The sequence below is a fragment of the Silurus aristotelis genome, assembly GCF_946808225.1.
Source record: "Silurus aristotelis genome assembly, chromosome: 4".
Lineage (NCBI taxonomy): Eukaryota > Metazoa > Chordata > Actinopteri > Siluriformes > Siluridae > Silurus > Silurus aristotelis.
Genome location: NC_139577.1, coordinates 21,662,285 through 21,680,984, shown reverse-complemented (window position 1 = coordinate 21,680,984; position 18,700 = coordinate 21,662,285). Strand labels below are relative to the sequence as shown.

At 35.6% G+C, this 18,700-nt stretch overlaps 2 protein-coding genes across 15 annotated transcripts; one reads left to right on the top strand and one right to left on the bottom strand.

The window, feature by feature from the left end:
* Nucleotides 1-1,114: 1,114 nt before the first annotated feature.
* pkd2l1 (polycystic kidney disease 2-like 1) lies at nt 1,115-8,602 on the top strand. Its single transcript, XM_083538196.1, has 15 exons — nt 1,115-1,416; nt 1,690-1,803; nt 2,563-2,669; nt 4,090-4,343; nt 4,586-4,810; nt 4,906-5,134; nt 5,236-5,406; nt 5,505-5,686; nt 5,794-5,914; nt 5,999-6,097; nt 6,213-6,319; nt 6,411-6,528; nt 6,624-6,724; nt 7,539-7,687; nt 7,821-8,602. Exons 1-14 carry the CDS (start codon nt 1,164-1,166, stop codon nt 7,684-7,686), a joined length of 2,229 nt encoding a protein of 742 aa, XP_083394322.1. The 5' UTR covers nt 1,115-1,163; the 3' UTR covers nt 7,687; nt 7,821-8,602.
* Nucleotides 8,603-8,840: 238 nt separating this feature from the next.
* tial1 (TIA1 cytotoxic granule-associated RNA binding protein-like 1) lies at nt 8,841-16,718 on the bottom strand. Of its 14 annotated transcripts, none has more exons than XM_083538203.1 (14): nt 16,529-16,708; nt 15,296-15,392; nt 14,771-14,869; nt 14,622-14,676; nt 14,332-14,419; nt 13,545-13,614; nt 13,271-13,338; nt 12,773-12,848; nt 12,256-12,364; nt 11,549-11,644; nt 11,375-11,459; nt 10,623-10,758; nt 10,361-10,503; nt 8,841-10,119 (listed from the first exon to the last, which is right to left on the bottom strand). In XM_083538203.1, exons 8-14 carry the CDS (start codon nt 12,824-12,826, stop codon nt 10,005-10,007), a joined length of 738 nt encoding a protein of 245 aa, XP_083394329.1. In that variant the 5' UTR covers nt 12,827-12,848; nt 13,271-13,338; nt 13,545-13,614; nt 14,332-14,419; nt 14,622-14,676; nt 14,771-14,869; nt 15,296-15,392; nt 16,529-16,708; the 3' UTR covers nt 8,841-10,004. The 14 variants fall into 14 exon arrangements, with proteins under 14 accessions (XP_083394329.1, XP_083394330.1, XP_083394341.1 ...); XM_083538204.1 differs by having other exon boundaries at nt 14,771-14,899; nt 16,603-16,708; XM_083538215.1 differs by having other exon boundaries at nt 14,771-14,899; nt 16,529-16,703.
* Between the last annotated feature and the right edge of the window lie 1,982 nt (nt 16,719-18,700).

Here is an 18,700-nt window from a genome sequence, read left to right as displayed (position 1 = left end):
TATTAGAAATGAGACTATTAATAGAAATAACTGAACATGGCTCTGTTACCTGTTACAAAAATGTGAACATGTCCCATACTATGAAATGTTTATGTGAAAAATGGTTTGATAATTTAAGGGTATAAGTAGTTGAAATTTCGTGACTATCAGTCCAAACATTTAAACAGAAACACTTAAACACTGCAAATATTTTGTGGTCAAAAGCTCAGATTTCAATTTGAATTGTGCAGAATTTTGTTATTTATTTTAGGGCTCGTTATGATCTTAGTCAAACGTTTTGCTGATGGATGAATGTTTTTGTGGATTTTAACAAATTAGGTAAATTAAATGAATTGAACTAAAATGTGACACAACCACTGATATGCCAGACCTTACAAGCACTCTTGATTGAAGAAAGCAAATTAAGCTCTTTGTTGTTCAGTGACTGTATGTAATGTGACTGTTTACCACGGTGAGGCTTGAGCAGCTTGGTCGTAGGTCAAGGGGTGCAGACAAACACACAGGAAGCAAATACATCATTATAAATCACTGTATTTTTACAACCATAATGCCACTTGTTTTATCACTGCAACAATTAGCAAGATTATTATCCTGTTTTCAATCATAAAACTGCATAAAAACACAAATTTCTTACATGATTTAAAAAACTTCAGCTGTGTCACTGTGTTGTATCTGATATTGCCATGTCATTTGTTTGTTAGCATTGATCTATGGTTCATTCAGTATAACCTTTTTAGATAAAGGAAAGACATGGGATGGTCACACAGGTCATACTGTTTCTATATAATGTATTCATCATGATATCTATTGTCCTTACATTGGGAGCCAATCTACATTTTTTATTGATGGCTCCATAATTTTATAACAATCTATTCGAGTTGTTTTGTTATTTTACGTCACGTTATCAAAAAAAACAAAAACATAAACAGATGTCTCAAATTCATCAATGGACCCTTTGTGTTTAGAAGATAGAACAATAAAGTCCGGCCTCCCCTTTCAAAACCAATAGCATCATCTCTGACTGCTGTCCAGCAAGAAGGTATAAATACAGGTGGTGCCTATCTCCAACCAACAGATCTCTTCTCAGGTCTATAAAAACTACTGACTTACACAGAAGACCTCAGCAGAAAACAGGACCAACCGATAGGACCTCAGTAACCAGCATGCAGCGCTTAAACAGCAGGGCAGAGAGCCATCTGAGCAGTCAGGTAGAGTGTGAACTACAGAGTGTAGGAAAACGAGGGTGGGTGAACCAGGCATATTGTGGTACCCCTCCACAGGTACGAAACTCTGTCAGCACTGTCTACAACATTCCACCCCATTTTGGTACACCTAACCCTTACCAGGCCGAGGCCACAGTGCTAAATCAAGAGCCAGAAAAGAAGAAATCCGGATGCTGCTCTACTTTAGTTAGAGGTAAATGTTCTCTGAATGTTGTTCTATGTTCATCCCAGTCTGTTTTGAGCTTTTATAAACTTTAACACTTGAATCTCTGAAATGTCAACTATTTAAAAATCTTTTTAATCGTTTTATAGTTTTTAGAGAAGTTAAATTTTTTTTTTTTTATACTAGGGATATTTGAAGTTCTGTTGAATAATCAATTAGTTGTATTGTGTGAAGGACATCTTTTGATGATGAACACAGTTCAAAACACAGTACAAAACCCAAAAAAACATTCTGTTTTGACAGGACTATGGGGAACAACACTGACAGAGGACACAACAAAAAACCAGGAGCTCTTTCTCAAAACAACTCTCAGAGAATTATTTGTCTACATTCTTTTCTTAGTGGACATATGTTTATGTAAGTATGAATTTTAAGAATTATTTTTTACAGAAAAGACCATGTATGTTTTAGTTAAAAAATAAAAACTTAGACTTGCAAAGTAGATTACATGTTAGTGTATTTATATTTAATTAAAAAAATATATTTTTTAAAATATATTTTGTAGTATTACGCTGAGGTTTTAATAAGATTGTCGTGATTTGTGCGTGACAAATTTGTATAGTGATGTGTTACGTCTGTTTAATGAAAGGAGAATATTTATGCAATGAGAAACATAAATGCAATGGGGAATAATTCAAGAACGTCACTGGGACCATCAACTTGTCTACTGACCAATGTTTGAACAAATCCCCTGGTTTGTTCGACTACCTTGTCCTATTATCTCCAGTGATCAGCCTCAGATTAAGTGCCCATTAGACAATGCCAACCCCACCCCTGGTTTACACAGCCCATTGTCTAGAGGAAACATTAATACTGAAAGGAATACATGCTGGGATCTGCTGTCTTTTACTGATAAGAGCTCAAACCAAGCCATTTAGTCATTGTAAAGTGGGATGTACATTGTTCAAGGGAGCTATTTGTGTTCTATTCTGTACATGCTCGTCAAACAAATCACCCTCCCCCAATTGAGGTTTTGGTTTTAGGATGTGGCCATAAAAAGCAAAATAATGTTTAATTGAAAAATCTTAGCTATGATGCATCTTTTGTGCTAATGTGAATAATTCAGATAATATAATGCCATCAAAACTGATTATTAATAATTATGTTGCCTTTTAGTGACCTATGGCATGACCAGCTCAAACACCTACTACTACACTAAAGTCATGAATGATTTGTTTGTGAATTCATTTGAGTCGATTGGCAGCATGGACGATTTTTGGACAGTGAGTAGATCCTTTTTATACTACTGTATACTTTCAACAGAATAAAAACAACAATCATACTAACAATCCTTAGCCCCAGTTATCCAGCTTAGTATGTTTTACAATTTCAGGCAATAGAAAGAATTGACAAATGAAACAGTGTTTGCATGTAAAATGAAATATTACAATGTATTATATATATATATATTTTTTTTTTTTTCTATAATAAAATGTATTAGTACAGTAGAATATATTTTACAATATGCAGTATATACAGCATCAGGGTCAGGGTGTGATGTTGGACATGAAGGTTTTGACTGCAATCAATATGCAGAATCTGCAGAAATGATGCCAAAACATTAGTGCATGCTCTAATTACGTCCCGTCTCGACTACTGCAATTTACTCTTCTCTGGTCTATCAGCTCACTCAATCTAACGTTTACAGTACATACAAAACTCGGCTGCCAGAATGTTAACCTCCAATAAAAAATCTGCCCACATTACCCCAATATTATTTGATCTTCACTGGCTGCCAGTCTCATCTCGCATAAAATATAAAATCATACTCCTCACTTATAAGGCACTAAATGCTCTTTCGCCTCACTATCTTTCCGATCTTCTCTCATCCTATGTTCCTTCACGATCACTCCGGTCTTCAAATTCTGAACTCCTTTGTGTACCTAGATACCGTCTATCCTCTACGGCTGGCAGATACTTTTTTGTCATTTCTCCAATACTATGAAACTCCTTACCCATTGCACTCAGAACCATTACCACTTTTACTGAATTTAAATCAAGACCCACCTTTTCAACCTCCACTATCAGTCAATGCATATGTGTTAGGAGTCCTTCATTTTTCTGAAATGTGGTGTATGTTTCATGTACTATGTAGTGTTCTATCTCTTGTCCTGTATGTTTTTCTGTCTATGTTGTCTCTGCTATTAACTCATGCAGCTGCATGTGATCCTTCGTCCTGGGCAAATGTCCGACGAATATGTTTATGTTTATGTATGTTCATTATATTATATTGTACCTTGTAAAGCGTCCTTGAGCTTGGGAAAGGCGCTATATAAATTAAACTTATTATTATTATTAATATTTCAGCTCATCCCACAAAGGTTTAGTTGGGATTTGTTCAGGGATTTTCGTGCAGGCCAAATTTAGCAAACCATGGACATCATATCTTTAAGTATAACTTTGAAAAAACATTGTGATAAATTAGGGTCATTCGAGAAACTTAAAAAAAACTAAAAAAATAAAAAAGCAATAAGAAGTACATTAAAAACTGGACATCAATAGGCCAATTTGTTAATAGAAAATTCAGGTTTGTTCTAAGTATTAAATGAATGGAGTTTACTGACTGACTGTTTATGCCACTTATATTCCATTCAGGATTTTAAAACAAAAGCATCACAACACTTTTTTTTTTAATGCCCTTAGTATGCAGAAGGTCCACTGATGGATGGCCTTTACTGGACTACATGGTACAATAACCAGCCTCTTGACACTGGCTCACACTCCTTCATTTATTATGAGAACATGCTCCTGGGAGTCCCTCGTATGCGACAGATAAAAGTGAAAAACAATTCGTGCAAGGTGCCCACAGACTTTCGTGCTGAAATCGCAGATTGTTTTGATGTGTACAATGAGAAGAAAGAAGATGAAAGTGTGTTTGGACTCGTCAATGGATCAGCGTGAGTGAAGCCTGAACATATTCCCTACTGCTTAAGCCTACTTGCACACATTACAGTGAACACATTCATTTTGACATATAGATTAAGCTATTCCCACATAGTATATAAACAATATAAAAAGGTATCCTGTTTGTCATCTGCAAAGTCATTTTGTACTGCACTTGTATTATCAGCCATTAGACAGATGACATTGGTTCATATTGCTCAGAATTCACCAATTTCTATCATTTTATTCCCCCCAGCTGGAACTACCACACAGAAACTGAGATGAAAGGATCGAGTCACTGGGGTTTGCTGTCCACATACACTGGAGCAGGATATTATCAGGACCTTGCTTTGAATAAAAGTGACAGTGCTGCTGTTATAGAAGAACTCAAAGAAAACCTGTGGCTGGACCATGGAACTAGAGCTGTGTTCATTGATTTTACAACATACAATGCCAACATCAATCTCTTCTGTGTTATAAGGTATTAAATGCACACAACAATATGTACACATTAATGCATTATGTAATTATTCAGCATGGATGTCTTGTTCACTTGATAAAACCTCATTTGCTCAGGTTGGTGGTTGAGTTCCCTGCCACTGGTGGAGCAATACCTTCCTACCAGATCCGGACAGTCAAACTGATTCGGTATGTTACCTCATGGGATTACTTCATCATCGGCTGTGAGATGGTCTTCTGCGTGTTCATTCTTTACTACATTGTGGAGGAGATACTGGAGGTCCGCATACACAAATGCTCATACTTCACCAGCATCTGGAACATTCTGGATGTGGTAGTGTTACTGGTAAAGTGAAGGTTTTTCATGACACATTATTTACAGTGTAGTTCCCCAATTTGTTTTTAATGGGCTACTAGAATGATTTTTGGATATTTTTATTTTCACAGCTTGCTGTTGTTGCAATCGTCTTCAATGTGTTCCGGACTATCAAAGTAAACAATCTACTTGGAAGCTTACTAAAAAATTCTAGCATTTACGCAGATTTCGAATTTCTGGCATTTTGGCAAACTCAGTACAACAACATGAATGCTGTAAACTTGTTTTTTGCTTGGATCAAGGTAAAACCTTAGCAGAGTTTCTAAACTGCACATAATCATTATCAAATGCAAAATGGATGAATCTTGCTGCAATCCTTTGGTGCTCTTAATCCCTGTAGATATTCAAATACATCAGTTTCAATAAAACAATGTCACAGCTGTCCTCTACGCTGGCACGCTGTGCCACAGACATCCTGGGGTTTGCCGTCATGTTCTTCATTGTGTTTTTCGCCTATGCCCAGCTGGGCTATCTTCTGTTTGGTACTCAGGTTGAATCATTCAGCACATTTCAGAAATGCATGTAAGTACTTTTCTTCACAGTTGTTACTGCACTCATCGTAGTTAATAGAGATTGATTTGACTTCATATATGATATATAATATGATCCATTTCTAATGCCTGCTGCAGCTTCACACAGTTTCGGATCATCCTTGGAGACTTCGACTACGATAGCATTGACAGAGCAAACAGAATCCTGGGGCCAATATATTTTTTCACATATGTGTTCTTTGTCTTCTTTGTGTTACTGGTAAGTCAGTCGATTGGGAAAATGAATGTGCCAATCAGTTTAAACTTTCTCCCAACTAACCTTTTTTTTTTGCCCACTGGACAGAACATGTTTCTAGCCATTATCAATGATACATACTCTGAGGTTAAGGAAGAGCTTGCTTCCCAAAATGATGAACTCCATATTACAGACCTTTTCAAACAGGTAAAGCTGACTAGCCTGCTAAAAAAACAAGCATTGCCAATAGTTTTTTTTTAGAAGAAAACAAGCTAAATGTATTCATACTATATGAGTAATGATACTTAACACTTAAATCCAGACTGTGATGAAGCTGAAATTCAAAAAGGACAGAATCTCAGATGTTCAGAAGGCCTTGGATGGGTCAAAAGACTTGGAGTTCAGAGACTTTAGAGAAACACTAAAAGAGTATGCAACTATTTATTTAACTGTTTTCTTTTTAATTTACCAACAAACTAAATGCCTTACAAATATTAATGTTGCTTATTTATTTACTCAGAATGGGTCATGATGATCAGGATATCTCTGAAGCTTTCTCTAAATATGATCATGATGGCAATCAGATTCTCGACCGTAAGGAGCAGGAGAAAATGAAACGAGAGCTGGAGGAAAAAAGGGTTTGTAACTTTACATCCTTTAAATGTAGAAATGCTTTCTCTATCGTGTTTTTCCCTATTAAAATTTCAGATTAAACCATTTTTTATTTTATCAGAATGCACTCAACGCAGAGCTTCAAAACCTTACGCATGGAAAAAAAGCAGATGATGACGAGAGGAAAAACTCAAGCTCACTGACTCAAGAACGCTTTCAGATGTAGGCTACATACAGCACTCAATTATCACTAGATCCCCAATGAAAACTAATCAGAAACCAAACACTTTGCTGCAAAATCATTATCATATTTTTAAAACCAATGACGTAGTGAAGATTTGTGTAAACAGTAAACAGTCAGTTATGAAATTTGATCTGACATCAGGCAACATGATATACTACTAATATTACAATGGCTTGTCAGGGGATGTTTTTTCCGAGACGTCATAAATATTGTAATCTTTTGTAGAGGGGATGTCAGAGATATTAAATATAATACAAATGATACAGGTTGGAATTGGATCTGCAGGAAATATTTTTTACAATGAAAGATTTTATAGTTAAACTCATTTCAGGATTCATTTTATTACACCTAATTGTAGGATTATATTTAACATTAAGTGATTAGGTGTAAGAGCTTAACTCTGTATTGCATAATGTAAAAAAAATTTTTTTAATTAAGTTTAATTTTAGGAAAACATGGCATGGGTATCAGTATTAGAATAGTGGATTTCTAATATATTTTTAATAAGTGTAAATTGGCAAAGCAGTAGTGTTAAAATATTGCACTAAATTTGACCATTTTCTTAGCATTAATTTTAAAATAGTTTTGAATGATAAATACATCAACCTTTCTCTTTTTCAAATGCAACACTATACTGTAATATCTACCATTCACCATAGAAATGTCTGAAACTCATGACCTTGTAAGGTCATCCACTGCTAATTGTTCTCTTCAGCACAGACAGTGTTCTTTCTATTGTATTGTCAAAATCATGCTGCACCTGTTCTAAAGGCCATTACTGCTCTTATTTAGGTTGGTTAAACAAGTGGCTGAAATGGAAGGTGCTCTAGCAATCACAGTGTCCAAGATTGACATGATCATGGAAAAACTGGGATTGCAGGACACTGAAAAAACAAACAAAACACAAAACAATGGGAAAACACCTGGCAACCAGAAATGAGGTGAGGATTATATTTAGACGTTTCCACATTAAACTTTGTTCTACACACACATGGGTTTAAAGTCTTATTTTAATTCTACCCAATACCCACAAGTGATTTTTTGTTGCTATTTTGTTTATTATTCTGTTTACAGCAAAAAGGTCACAAAACTGGGAAAGCGAAGTTATGGTAAACACAAATCCCTATCTTGGTCCATGGCTGCTCAATTGAGAAATGAATACATAATTTTTCAGCTAAAGCAGGGCCCACTGTCACAGAGAATATTAACTCTATATGTCATTGAAGCAGACATGACCAAAATGCCTAGGATACTACAAGGGACCAGCAAAGACATGAACTATAGAAAAAGCTTGCTCTCTCATATCTGGATTATTGGGTAGATAACTACAGTAAACGTTATTCTAGAAATAATTTCATAATTTTAGCAAATTATGTATATATTAGTAGTTTTACACAACTATTTCATCAGAGAAGCAAGCCAACAACCTGCAGAAATCATACCTCAGCATATACTTTAAAGATTATGTATTTTGTGTCTTGTATATTTGCTGTATTGTAACACTAGAGTGCATGACAGCATTCCGAAAATGCTAACATAATTACTAACCTCACCACTGACATGAAAGAGAATTCTGTATGGCAGCTCAAGGGTCTGTATTAGGGGTCTTGTAAGACAGCCACTGCAGTGCCCTTGAGCAAAAGATAACCGTCTTGCGTGTACATTTGGATAAAGGCATTTACCCAGTGGAATGATGATCAGAAGATAAACTACATGAGAAATCAGGTGTTTGATAAGCCATATTCTGGCTTCACCATTCGGATAGAAAGTGAAAAAGAAATGTATTGTGTAAAGTGTGTAACTCTCGCTGTTGGTTAACTGTGGGTTTAAAAATAAATAAATAAATAAAATAAAAATGTTCATGTAACTAATTGTAGGCATATTTAAACTTATTTATGTTCTGATCTTGACTCGTGAATGTAAAATTGCTTGAACCTGGAACATTTCATGCTTAAGATGTTATGCAGTAGCTGCAAACTGTCAAGGATTAAGCTTTTAAATATTATATTTTTTCTAAAAGTTAAGCTATACTTGCTTTTAAAAGTATAAAAACAGTATGTTATTTTAAGCACAAAATAAAAACATACATTAAAGTTTTCCTAGTCCAATGGTTCATTTATTGAGACTCATTCAGACTTAAAATTATCAAATGCTAGACTGCATTCAAACGTTTTACCTATTACATTCGGTTCCTGAAGCAACCTCAACAAATGTGATTTGAAACATGCATTTCAAAATCTACAAATTCCCCCCCGGAAAAAAAAAGAAAAAAAAAATCCCCAAATCTCATTTGTCTGGCTACTAGAGAAAATGGCACGCATATTTGTCAAAACTGCAAATGGAGAAAATTCTACTATAGGGTCTAAAATCAACAATACAGCTTTCTACAAGGGTCTCGGATCAGTAAAACTAAAAACTGTGACTGAAAATTAAGGCTTCTTTGTAACACTGAGTGAATTCAGCATGTCAGCCACACGGACGTGCCCATCAAGAGCAGTGCAGTTTCTGCTCTATCCAGAAATAAAGAAGAGATGCACTGAAAACCCTTTTCCATTCCCAGTAATCAAAGGTTATTTACATAATCAGACAGAGTGACCCTTTCTTTAAAGTGAACAAGATTTCACGGTCAGGTAAAACATAGTAAAAAGATAACATCATAAACGCTGTATCAAACTCTAGAATTCAAATGAGGAGCTAATGTGAATTAAATATACACAACTGCACATAGAAATTCATTTACACGTCAACATTTACAAGACACAGGGCCAATTAACCCCAAAAAGTGCCTTTACTTACATGTGTTTACTGTGTCAGAATGCTTGTTTTGCTTCTTTAGGTACAAAATCTGAAGTCCATTGTGTTACTAACAAGCAAACACATCTATTTGGAAGGGGGGAAAATGAAAGTTTAAAATGCATTGTGTCTAGATCACATACAGCGTTTTGCAAGTTACCTGTGCACTTCCTGTTATTGGCAATAAGCAAATATATTGGTGAATACAGATGGGGGTGGGGGGGTACAGTTTATGTCCAACTCCATTAAAACAATGAAAATAATTTTCGCAAATAAATTCAGTTTCCTGCTGAAGACGTTCTATAATCAAAATTTGCTTCTTTGCACTTTAAACCCTGATTCAGGTCAGTTCTGAATGTTTTCCAGGAAGAAAGTCAATGACTTCTATTAGTCTCTTTACTCCCTCCACACACAAGGAAGAGGGCTTCCACAAAGTGACTCAGATGTTGGACAGTGATGAACAAATCACTGTGTCTGGTAGCCAGCCATGCCAAAGTTAGCCTGATTCATCACAGGGCCAGGCTGTGCCTGAGAGGGCTGAGTTCCAAAACCTCCCACCCAGGCAGGAGACTGTGATTGTCTGGAAGGAGAAAACAGGTGTTTAAGTGCTGTTTTCAAATGCCCTAGTCGAATATCTTTAAAACAAATCACGTTTTAACTTCATTTTTAACTTTTTAACATCAATAAATCACCATTTCAACAGAGTCTAATCAGTGCTTTTATGTAGAATACACTATGTAAATTTTTTACACACTTGTTTAGTGACCCATATATAAACATCTGCATTTATACTCATTTACAATAAGACTCAATCAACTTACTCCACTCCAAATCCCTGTTGATTCCATGTCTGTCCATACATTCCATAAGAAGGTACTTGCCATCCATTTGTCATGTACTGGCCATACTGCTGAGGATTTCCATACATCTGATTCCAGTGGCCCCACTGTCCATAATCCACCTGCTGGAAAATAACCAACCATCAGCAGAAACCCTTACTCTTGATTAAACTAACTGTACAATATTTTCAGTTAAAAACTTGAGTAGCTCATATTTCCCGGTAAAGAATAAATCGATGCTCACTTGTTCTGTTACAGGCTGGACAGTTTTCGCCATATCAGGTGACTCTTTGCCCCAGTAGCACTTAACAATATGGCCTTCGATGGTTGTTCCATTCACTGACACAATGGCATGGGCAGCACTTTCATGGGAAGAGAACCTGGAAATAAAAGAGAACCACAATGAGCAAACAAGCATTACACTGAGTGCATGTTTATGGATGGAGACAATATTGGAGTTAAAGCACATAGCCGTGCTAAATATTTCAGATACATTTTAACTGGTCATAGTCACAAACTTTTTTATGCATACAAGCTTTAGAACATTGTGATCTGACTGGTTTGCTACACAACTAATCCCTAGCTTTCAGTGGATAAACAAACTTTTAAACACCAGGACACAATCAGTGTTTCGGGACCAAAATCTATTTAGTGAACTGAAAAATATTGTTAGAATATTTGTGAAAATTAGTGGTGAGTAAAGAATAAATCACAATCAAAATACAAAAATGTCTCTACAGTTGCTTATGTTGCTAAATCTAGAGCCAAGTAACATCAGCCCGTTAATTTACGTATTTGGTGACATCTAATGGAAACACAGAGTAACTACATAATCAAAGCGATTTTACATTACATGTTAAATACTGGAAGTCAAGACACAATGTTGGATATATAACAAGTGTATACAATAAACAAATACACAAAAGAACTGACAGCTGATATATATATATATATATATATATATATATATATATATATAAAAACTTAAGGACCTACCTGATAAAAGAATAGCCTTTTTCTGGGAAAACTCTGATTTCCATTATTTGCCCAAAAGGTGAAAATGTCTGTCGCATAAGGTGGTCTGTAATAATACAATGCACATTAAATGATAAATATGTCACATCAATGCATAAAATATAATTAACAGTGGTAACACAGTGTCTGGCTTACCCGAGAGCCCTAACTGGATACCACCACAGTATACAGTGCAGTTCTGAGGACTTGACTGGTTCACAACATCTTCATATCTCAGCTGCTTTGGGCTGGCTATGGTTTCGTGGAAAAAAAATTGTTAAATTGAGCAAACTGGATCATTTCTAAAACTGGGTCAACCATTAAAAAAGTATAGGCAAACATTTTTGTACACCTGAAAAAAAATGAATTTGTATTTTTTTATCCCAATTATTTGCTGTTATAATAACCTCTAATGAAAGCTTTTCACAACATTTAAAGTGTAGCTGTAAGGATTTAGCAGCAGGAGCATTAGTGAGGTCAGGCATTGATGCTTGGTAAGAAAGTCTGGCACACTGAATACATCCCAAAGATGTGCAAAGGCACCGTCACGATTGAACAGGTTTAGTTCCACTTAAAAGAAATCTTAATGCAATGGCATGCCAACACATTCTACATAATTTATGTGTCTAATTGTCAGGTGACCAGAAACCTTTGGCCATATATTTGAAATAATAAGTATTCAAATAATACTCATTATGAACAAGAACAAATCTAATAATACTTGAGTACAATTAAGTATTACCCAATCTGTCAACTTAGCTCTTATTACTTCTCAAACCAAACTACAAGGTTCAAGACTCCTCCAGCCCAGGCTCTGTCTACTGACTGGTCCCGCAATCTTAAAGTGTGACTGATTTACTTACCATCTTGAGTATTCTTAGGGGCAGGGGGCTTCCGAGTGGCCCAGTTCGTACGAATCTGCCGTCCTCCTAACCACTGGCCACCCATGTGTACTATGGCATTCTCTGCATCCTAACAATAACAAAAACAAACAAACAAAAAACAAAACAACAGGCTTAAAATATGCATTAGTTTTTACATAAAGAAGGAAATTCAAGGGTCTTCTAGACTTTCATCACTACCTTTTCGAAAAATTTTAAGCTCCTGCCTTTTTTTTTTTTACTTATATATATATATATATATAAAATATGTATCATGTTTTTTTTATATATAAAATGTTAATAAAAACTAGTTTGGACTGAACAATTAAAAGACTAAAGGCTCTAAGGGTCAAACACATTTAGTTAATTAACATTTTAATGTAATAAGCATTATTAAATAATTGTTCAAATTTGAATCAAACTTAAAAGGGGTCATAATAAATATAATAAACAGAAATAGAAATAACCTTCACTTTGTGTTCCTGAGCTGGAGCCTTACCAGTTTGTTATAGAAGGACACAAATCCATACCCCTTTGATTTCCCTGTTGTCATATCCTTCACCACACGAGCATCTCTGAAAGAATATGAAAGACCAAAGATGTCAGTTTATTTCCAATCAGCTGGCATGGTAAAGAAATGAAAGGAACCACACACGCACACAGTACTGTGAAGCATTTTTTACGGTACCCTACATAAACAAATTAATTAATTACTTGACCAATTTATTTGCATTTTCTCACTAAACTATGCTATCAAAATTATGTCATGCAACTTACAAAACATTGCTTTGTAAAGCTCCTTCTCAGTCAGTGTTTTATTAGAGAGTGATCCTGCTGTTACACAATGTTTTACACTTACAACAGTAAAAATAAGAAAACCACTACAAACAAATTATTTCTTTACCATGCATTCCTAATTTCTTTAGCTGTCTCTAATCCTACCAGCAGAGTTATACAGAAATATTAAAAGTGGAAAAAAAGGAATTAAACGGCATACATGGCCTGTTAACAGATTTCTTTATTTTTCCTGGTCAATTCTTTACCACCAATATGGAGTTTGGGAAGCTGCAAATTTTGAAAAATTGACATTTTCAGAATTTTAAGAGAATCAAACTATCAAAACAACTAGGCAAACCACAAAATACAATACTTTTACAGGTTCAAGAAATATTGGAGGATTGTTAAAAAATAACTACACTACTTCAGTGTTAATACAAAAATATTGCAGCATATAATATAAAAAGGTAAAGAGTAAATAGAAAAAAATCTACATCTGAGTTCCCAGTGTGCACAGTTCCTTGCTGTTAGCCTTCAAGCTCCTGTCCAATCCTATGAGCATTTCTGTAAAATAACCAGAGTGCTATTAACTAACACTCAAAGCTAAAAAAGAATCTGAAAAATGTTTTATTGTAACAATTTTATATATTGAACTCCTTTAAAAGTGAACAGTCAGATTTTTACTTACCAGTTCTTCAATTTAATCAGGAATGTGTCATGGTGAAGATATTCTTTTTAAGGAACACCTTTAAAACATGGCTCTAGACACAGTAGTTTAAAAAAAAAAAAAAAGCCCTAAAATCCTAACCTTTGTAATACTTTGGGAACTGAGAAACGTGTGGATTTAATAATGTTATGTGCAGTCACGCAATTTAGTTCTATTTACATTTTAGGAATCCACCCAAACAGTTCACAACAAGGAAAAAGCATTCAACTGTTTCTTCCTCAACACTGCCTTTTTAATTTTTAATAATTAACTGGTATGTGTATGTATTTTATATATATATATATATATATATATATATATATATATATATATATATATATATATATATATATATATATATATAAAATATACATACACACACTACTAATATATATATATATATATATATATATATATATATATATATATATATATATATATATATATATATATATATATATATATATATATATAAATAATCACTATGGTGATAAGATCATTTTTGTCTAACGATTCCTTATATTAGATTCTCTGAACGACTTCATATAAACCACACAAAGCTTCTGAATACTTACGAGATTTTTCCAAAGGGAGCAAATGCAGCTCTAATATCATCGGTTGTGATCTCAGGACTCAGATCCCCCACAAAAACATGGAAATGATCTGCAAGAACGAAAACGTTATTCTGATGCACTAAAACATTGTGTTCTAGCAGCCTAAAATAAAATACAACAAAATAAATAGGAAATCACATTCTGAAAATGACACTCAAATATTTTTAAATAACTCATAACAGTTAAACATTCAAATTACATTCATAATGCAGGATACAGTGCATATAAGCTAAACAATTTAGCCAACTTACTGGATGTGTCCTTCTTCTGACTGCTTGGCGTAGTTGCCCAATTCACCTTGACCTCCTGCAAATCGTTTAGACAAAAAATGTACTCAGTTACAATTAGGCACCAGACAATCAACGTCGGCCACAGACGAGAAGCACAGATGAACATATACCTTTCCTAGAATCTTCCTTCCGTTCATTGCTGCTAGAGCAGCTGCAGCATCTCTGTGCTCATAGAACTCCACAAAACAATATGGGTCATTGCTTGTGTGCTGCAATATAGAAAATCCAACATTATCCAACTGCAGAGAAGAAACAGCAGGAAAGCACATTGTTATTAATCATACAGGTGATACAAATTTACATTTATTAACAATGTTCATTTTTCCTGGACAAGCCTAGTATGGGTTTATGGATGTTCATTGAGGTCAATAAACTACTACATTACATAGCATATTATATTTGTGGTTTTTAGATTTGTATGCCACTTTTTAATCCCTGGTTCTTTTATTTGCATTCCTTACATGAACAAGTGGGGAATTTATTTCTTTAAGTCAACATACTTTGCTATTTGGATTTAATAGACTACAAAATGTTACATTAAAAACAAAGCTTTTTCAAGTTTCGGGGAGCTTTATTTCTAAATAAATTCAGGGAGTCTACATTTCTATTGAGCAAACGCCAAAAATAATTCTTACCTCTGTTATCATTTTACAACTTTTACAAGGACCAATCTGGGTGAAGAGCTGAAGGATTAAATTCTCTGTAACATCCCTAGACAGGTTTCCCACATAGCTGGAAATAAACAACAAACAGAATCCTTGAGAGATCTTTAAACCTCAAATCACAACACACAATCACACACATGCGTAAAGACTCTCGACCCTCCAGGTATAGACAGGAGGAGAAAAGATTATTGCTCTCACACCTAACCCAATAAAGGTACTTTTTTTTTTTAATAATCACATAAAATGCATAATTTGTTATGTTGGTGATGCATCCAAACATACAAAAATGAAGAGAGAAAAAGGGAAAAAAACAACATAGAAATAAAATATAATAATCATATAAATAGAATGGCAAGTATATATATATATATATCTCGATTCAAACTATACATCTAGTAAATTCACACACACAAATATACACATACATATATGTGAGTGTGGTGTAAATTGTATTGTCCTGGTAATAAAGTGGTAGGAATACAATGCACACAGTATACATCTGTCTAGGCATTAATTCTTGTTTATTTCGCAAATGTGTTTGTAAGAAAGTTGTAAGAAACTGTACAATTTCTTAATGTGTTCATTTTCCGCTTCTAAAATTAAAGATCAGCAGTCCGAGGCTGAAACGTCTAGAAGGACACGGATCATTGTTGTGAAAGAGGCCACCGAGGCGATCAGGCCTCCGAAAACGAGCAGCTGGAGACACATCAGACAATAGCTAACATGTAGCCAGGTTAGCTTTACTGCCGACAACACTGGAGCTATTTGATGTTATTCGACGCTAAAAGCGTACAGCTGGGCTAAGTGTTGTAGCTGTGGACACTGATGTTGAGCTAAATCAAGTACAATTCGGCACCAGTTTTTTTTAATAAACGGAGATCGGATGAGAAATTAATGCTGCGTACAGGTTCAGATACTTGCGGCGGGGACAAAACGCTGGCTAACACCCGCCGCTCTGCCGGCTAGCGACGCAACGACAGATAATTCACACTACGCAACCCGGAAAGCTTTTATTCGCTTGGCGATAACGCATTTTATTCTTTATAAACTACTGAAATTAATTTCCGCACCGAACTCTTAACAAAACTGCATCGCTATTTTTCACTTCCCCGGGCTGCCCAGATATGGCTACGCTAACGTGTGTGGTATTCTGAGCACTCTGATCCAAGCGCATGGACTAGCATTGTTCAATAAATTACTTACAGGGTTTTTGGGTGGCTCTCGTCTTCCATTCTCAGATATGGTACAAAGTTTAGTGTAACTTATTGATAACCCACCTGTCGTTATAGCTTATGTAAAAGAACACCAAACTGGTAAAGCTAGTTACTTTGCTTATTGTGTAGAAAATGGCGAACCCCGGCCAGCCAGGACTTCAATCAATGCGCATGCGCGAGGGATCACGGGGCTGGACATAGAGCAGACGCAGGGTGAGTTCAAGCGTCGAAATGCTGCGCAGATTCTGAAGATTCGCCGAGCACGAATAAGAGCCAATACCGTTTATTGCACGTGGTGTATTTGATCAAAGACTCGCATATTAAAGCCACATGTTGTGTAACTGTCATTGTAGACGGTCTTTAAGATCTTATAGATTGTATATATTTGCATTATCTTAATGCGGTGGCTACATGTTATATAAGCATCATTTGCGCAACATCAGCGTTCCGTTAGGAACCTGCTAATTCCAGGAGCTTCTGGATTTAACCCACAGGAAGAAATTATACTTGAACATCCAAGAAATTAAGATTAAATTTATTGCATTGAATATTATGCAGTAAAACTGTCACTGTTATCACTACTTATGCCCACTTATTTCTTTATTTTATAGTTTAATTTGAGGGTTCAGTTTGCTGCAACGGTGAAAATATGATTTATTTTTTATCACTTCTCTCTGAAATAAAACAAAGTCAGACAATACAACAGGAGTCTTTTAGTGTTTGTTAAAAAAAAGAAACCCATGAAAAAATATATATATATTTTATTTTTTTAATTGTTTAGCATTTGGTAATAAAAAAAAGAATAAAGCTGTATTTAAACCCTACTTTATTTCTAATATCTTTATTTTAGTCTGGGGAACTGGTTTATATACAGATCCCCTCTGTGAATTCACATCCAATTTTGACTGTATAGTGTCACTAAAGGCTTAGTTATAATACTGACCCGCTCATAGTGGAGTGAGAAATGAACACACAAAAAAGCTTCATTAAAATTGTCCCACTTTTAATGCCCCATTTAACCTGGACATGTACACCATATAAAGCACAAGATCTCTTTAGAACATGAGTAACACTATTTGAATGATTCTTATAAGATGAGTCATAAAATACAACATACTAAATATACTTTTATAACTTTTATTAGTAAATATGCCTATAAAATAGTGTAAATTGTAAATAGCATGTTGGCAAAATTGATTCAAAAAATTTACTTTCTTCTTCTTCTTTTTCTTTCGGCTGCTCCCATTAGGGGTCGCCACAGCGGATCATCCGTCTCCATACCACCCTGTCCTCTATATCTGCCTCTTTTACACCAACTACCTGCATGTCTTCCCTCACCACATCCATGAACCTCCTCCTTGGCCTTCCTCTTTTCCTCCTACCTGGTGGCTCCATCTTCAGCATTTTTCTACCAATATAATTCATGTCCCTTCTCTGCACATGTCCAAACCATCTCAATCTCGCCTCCCTCACCTTGTCACCACAACATCCTACATGTGCTGTCCCTCTAATAAACTCATTTCTAATCTTGTCCATCCTCGTCACTCCCAACGAAAACCTCAACATCTTCAGCTCTGCTACCTCCAGCTCCACCTCCTGTCTTTTACTCAATGCCACTGTCTCTAATCCATACAACATCGCAGGTCTCACCACAGTCCTATAAACTTTCCCTTTCATTCTTGCAGATACTCTTCTATCACAAATCACTCCTGTCACTCTTCTCCACCCACTCCACCCTGCCTGCACTCTTTTCTTTACTTCCCTAACACACTCTCCATTACTTTGCACTGTTGACCCCAGGTACCTGAACTCCTCCACCTTCTTCACCTCTTCACCCTGCAACCGCATCACTCCACTGCCCTCCCTCTCATTCACACACATGTACTCTGTCTTACTCCTACTGACTTTCATTCCCCTTCTCTCAAGCGCATATCTCCACCTCTCCAGGCTCTTCTCAACCTGCTCTCTACTCTCACCACAAATCACAATATCATCTGCAAACATCATAGTCCAGGGAGACTCCTGTCTGACCTCGTCCGTCAACCTGTCCATCACCACTGCAAACAGGAAAGGGCTCAGGGCCGATCCTTGATGTAGTCCAACCTTCACCCTGAACCAGTCTGTCGTACCTACTGCACACTTTACTGCCGTCACACTGTCC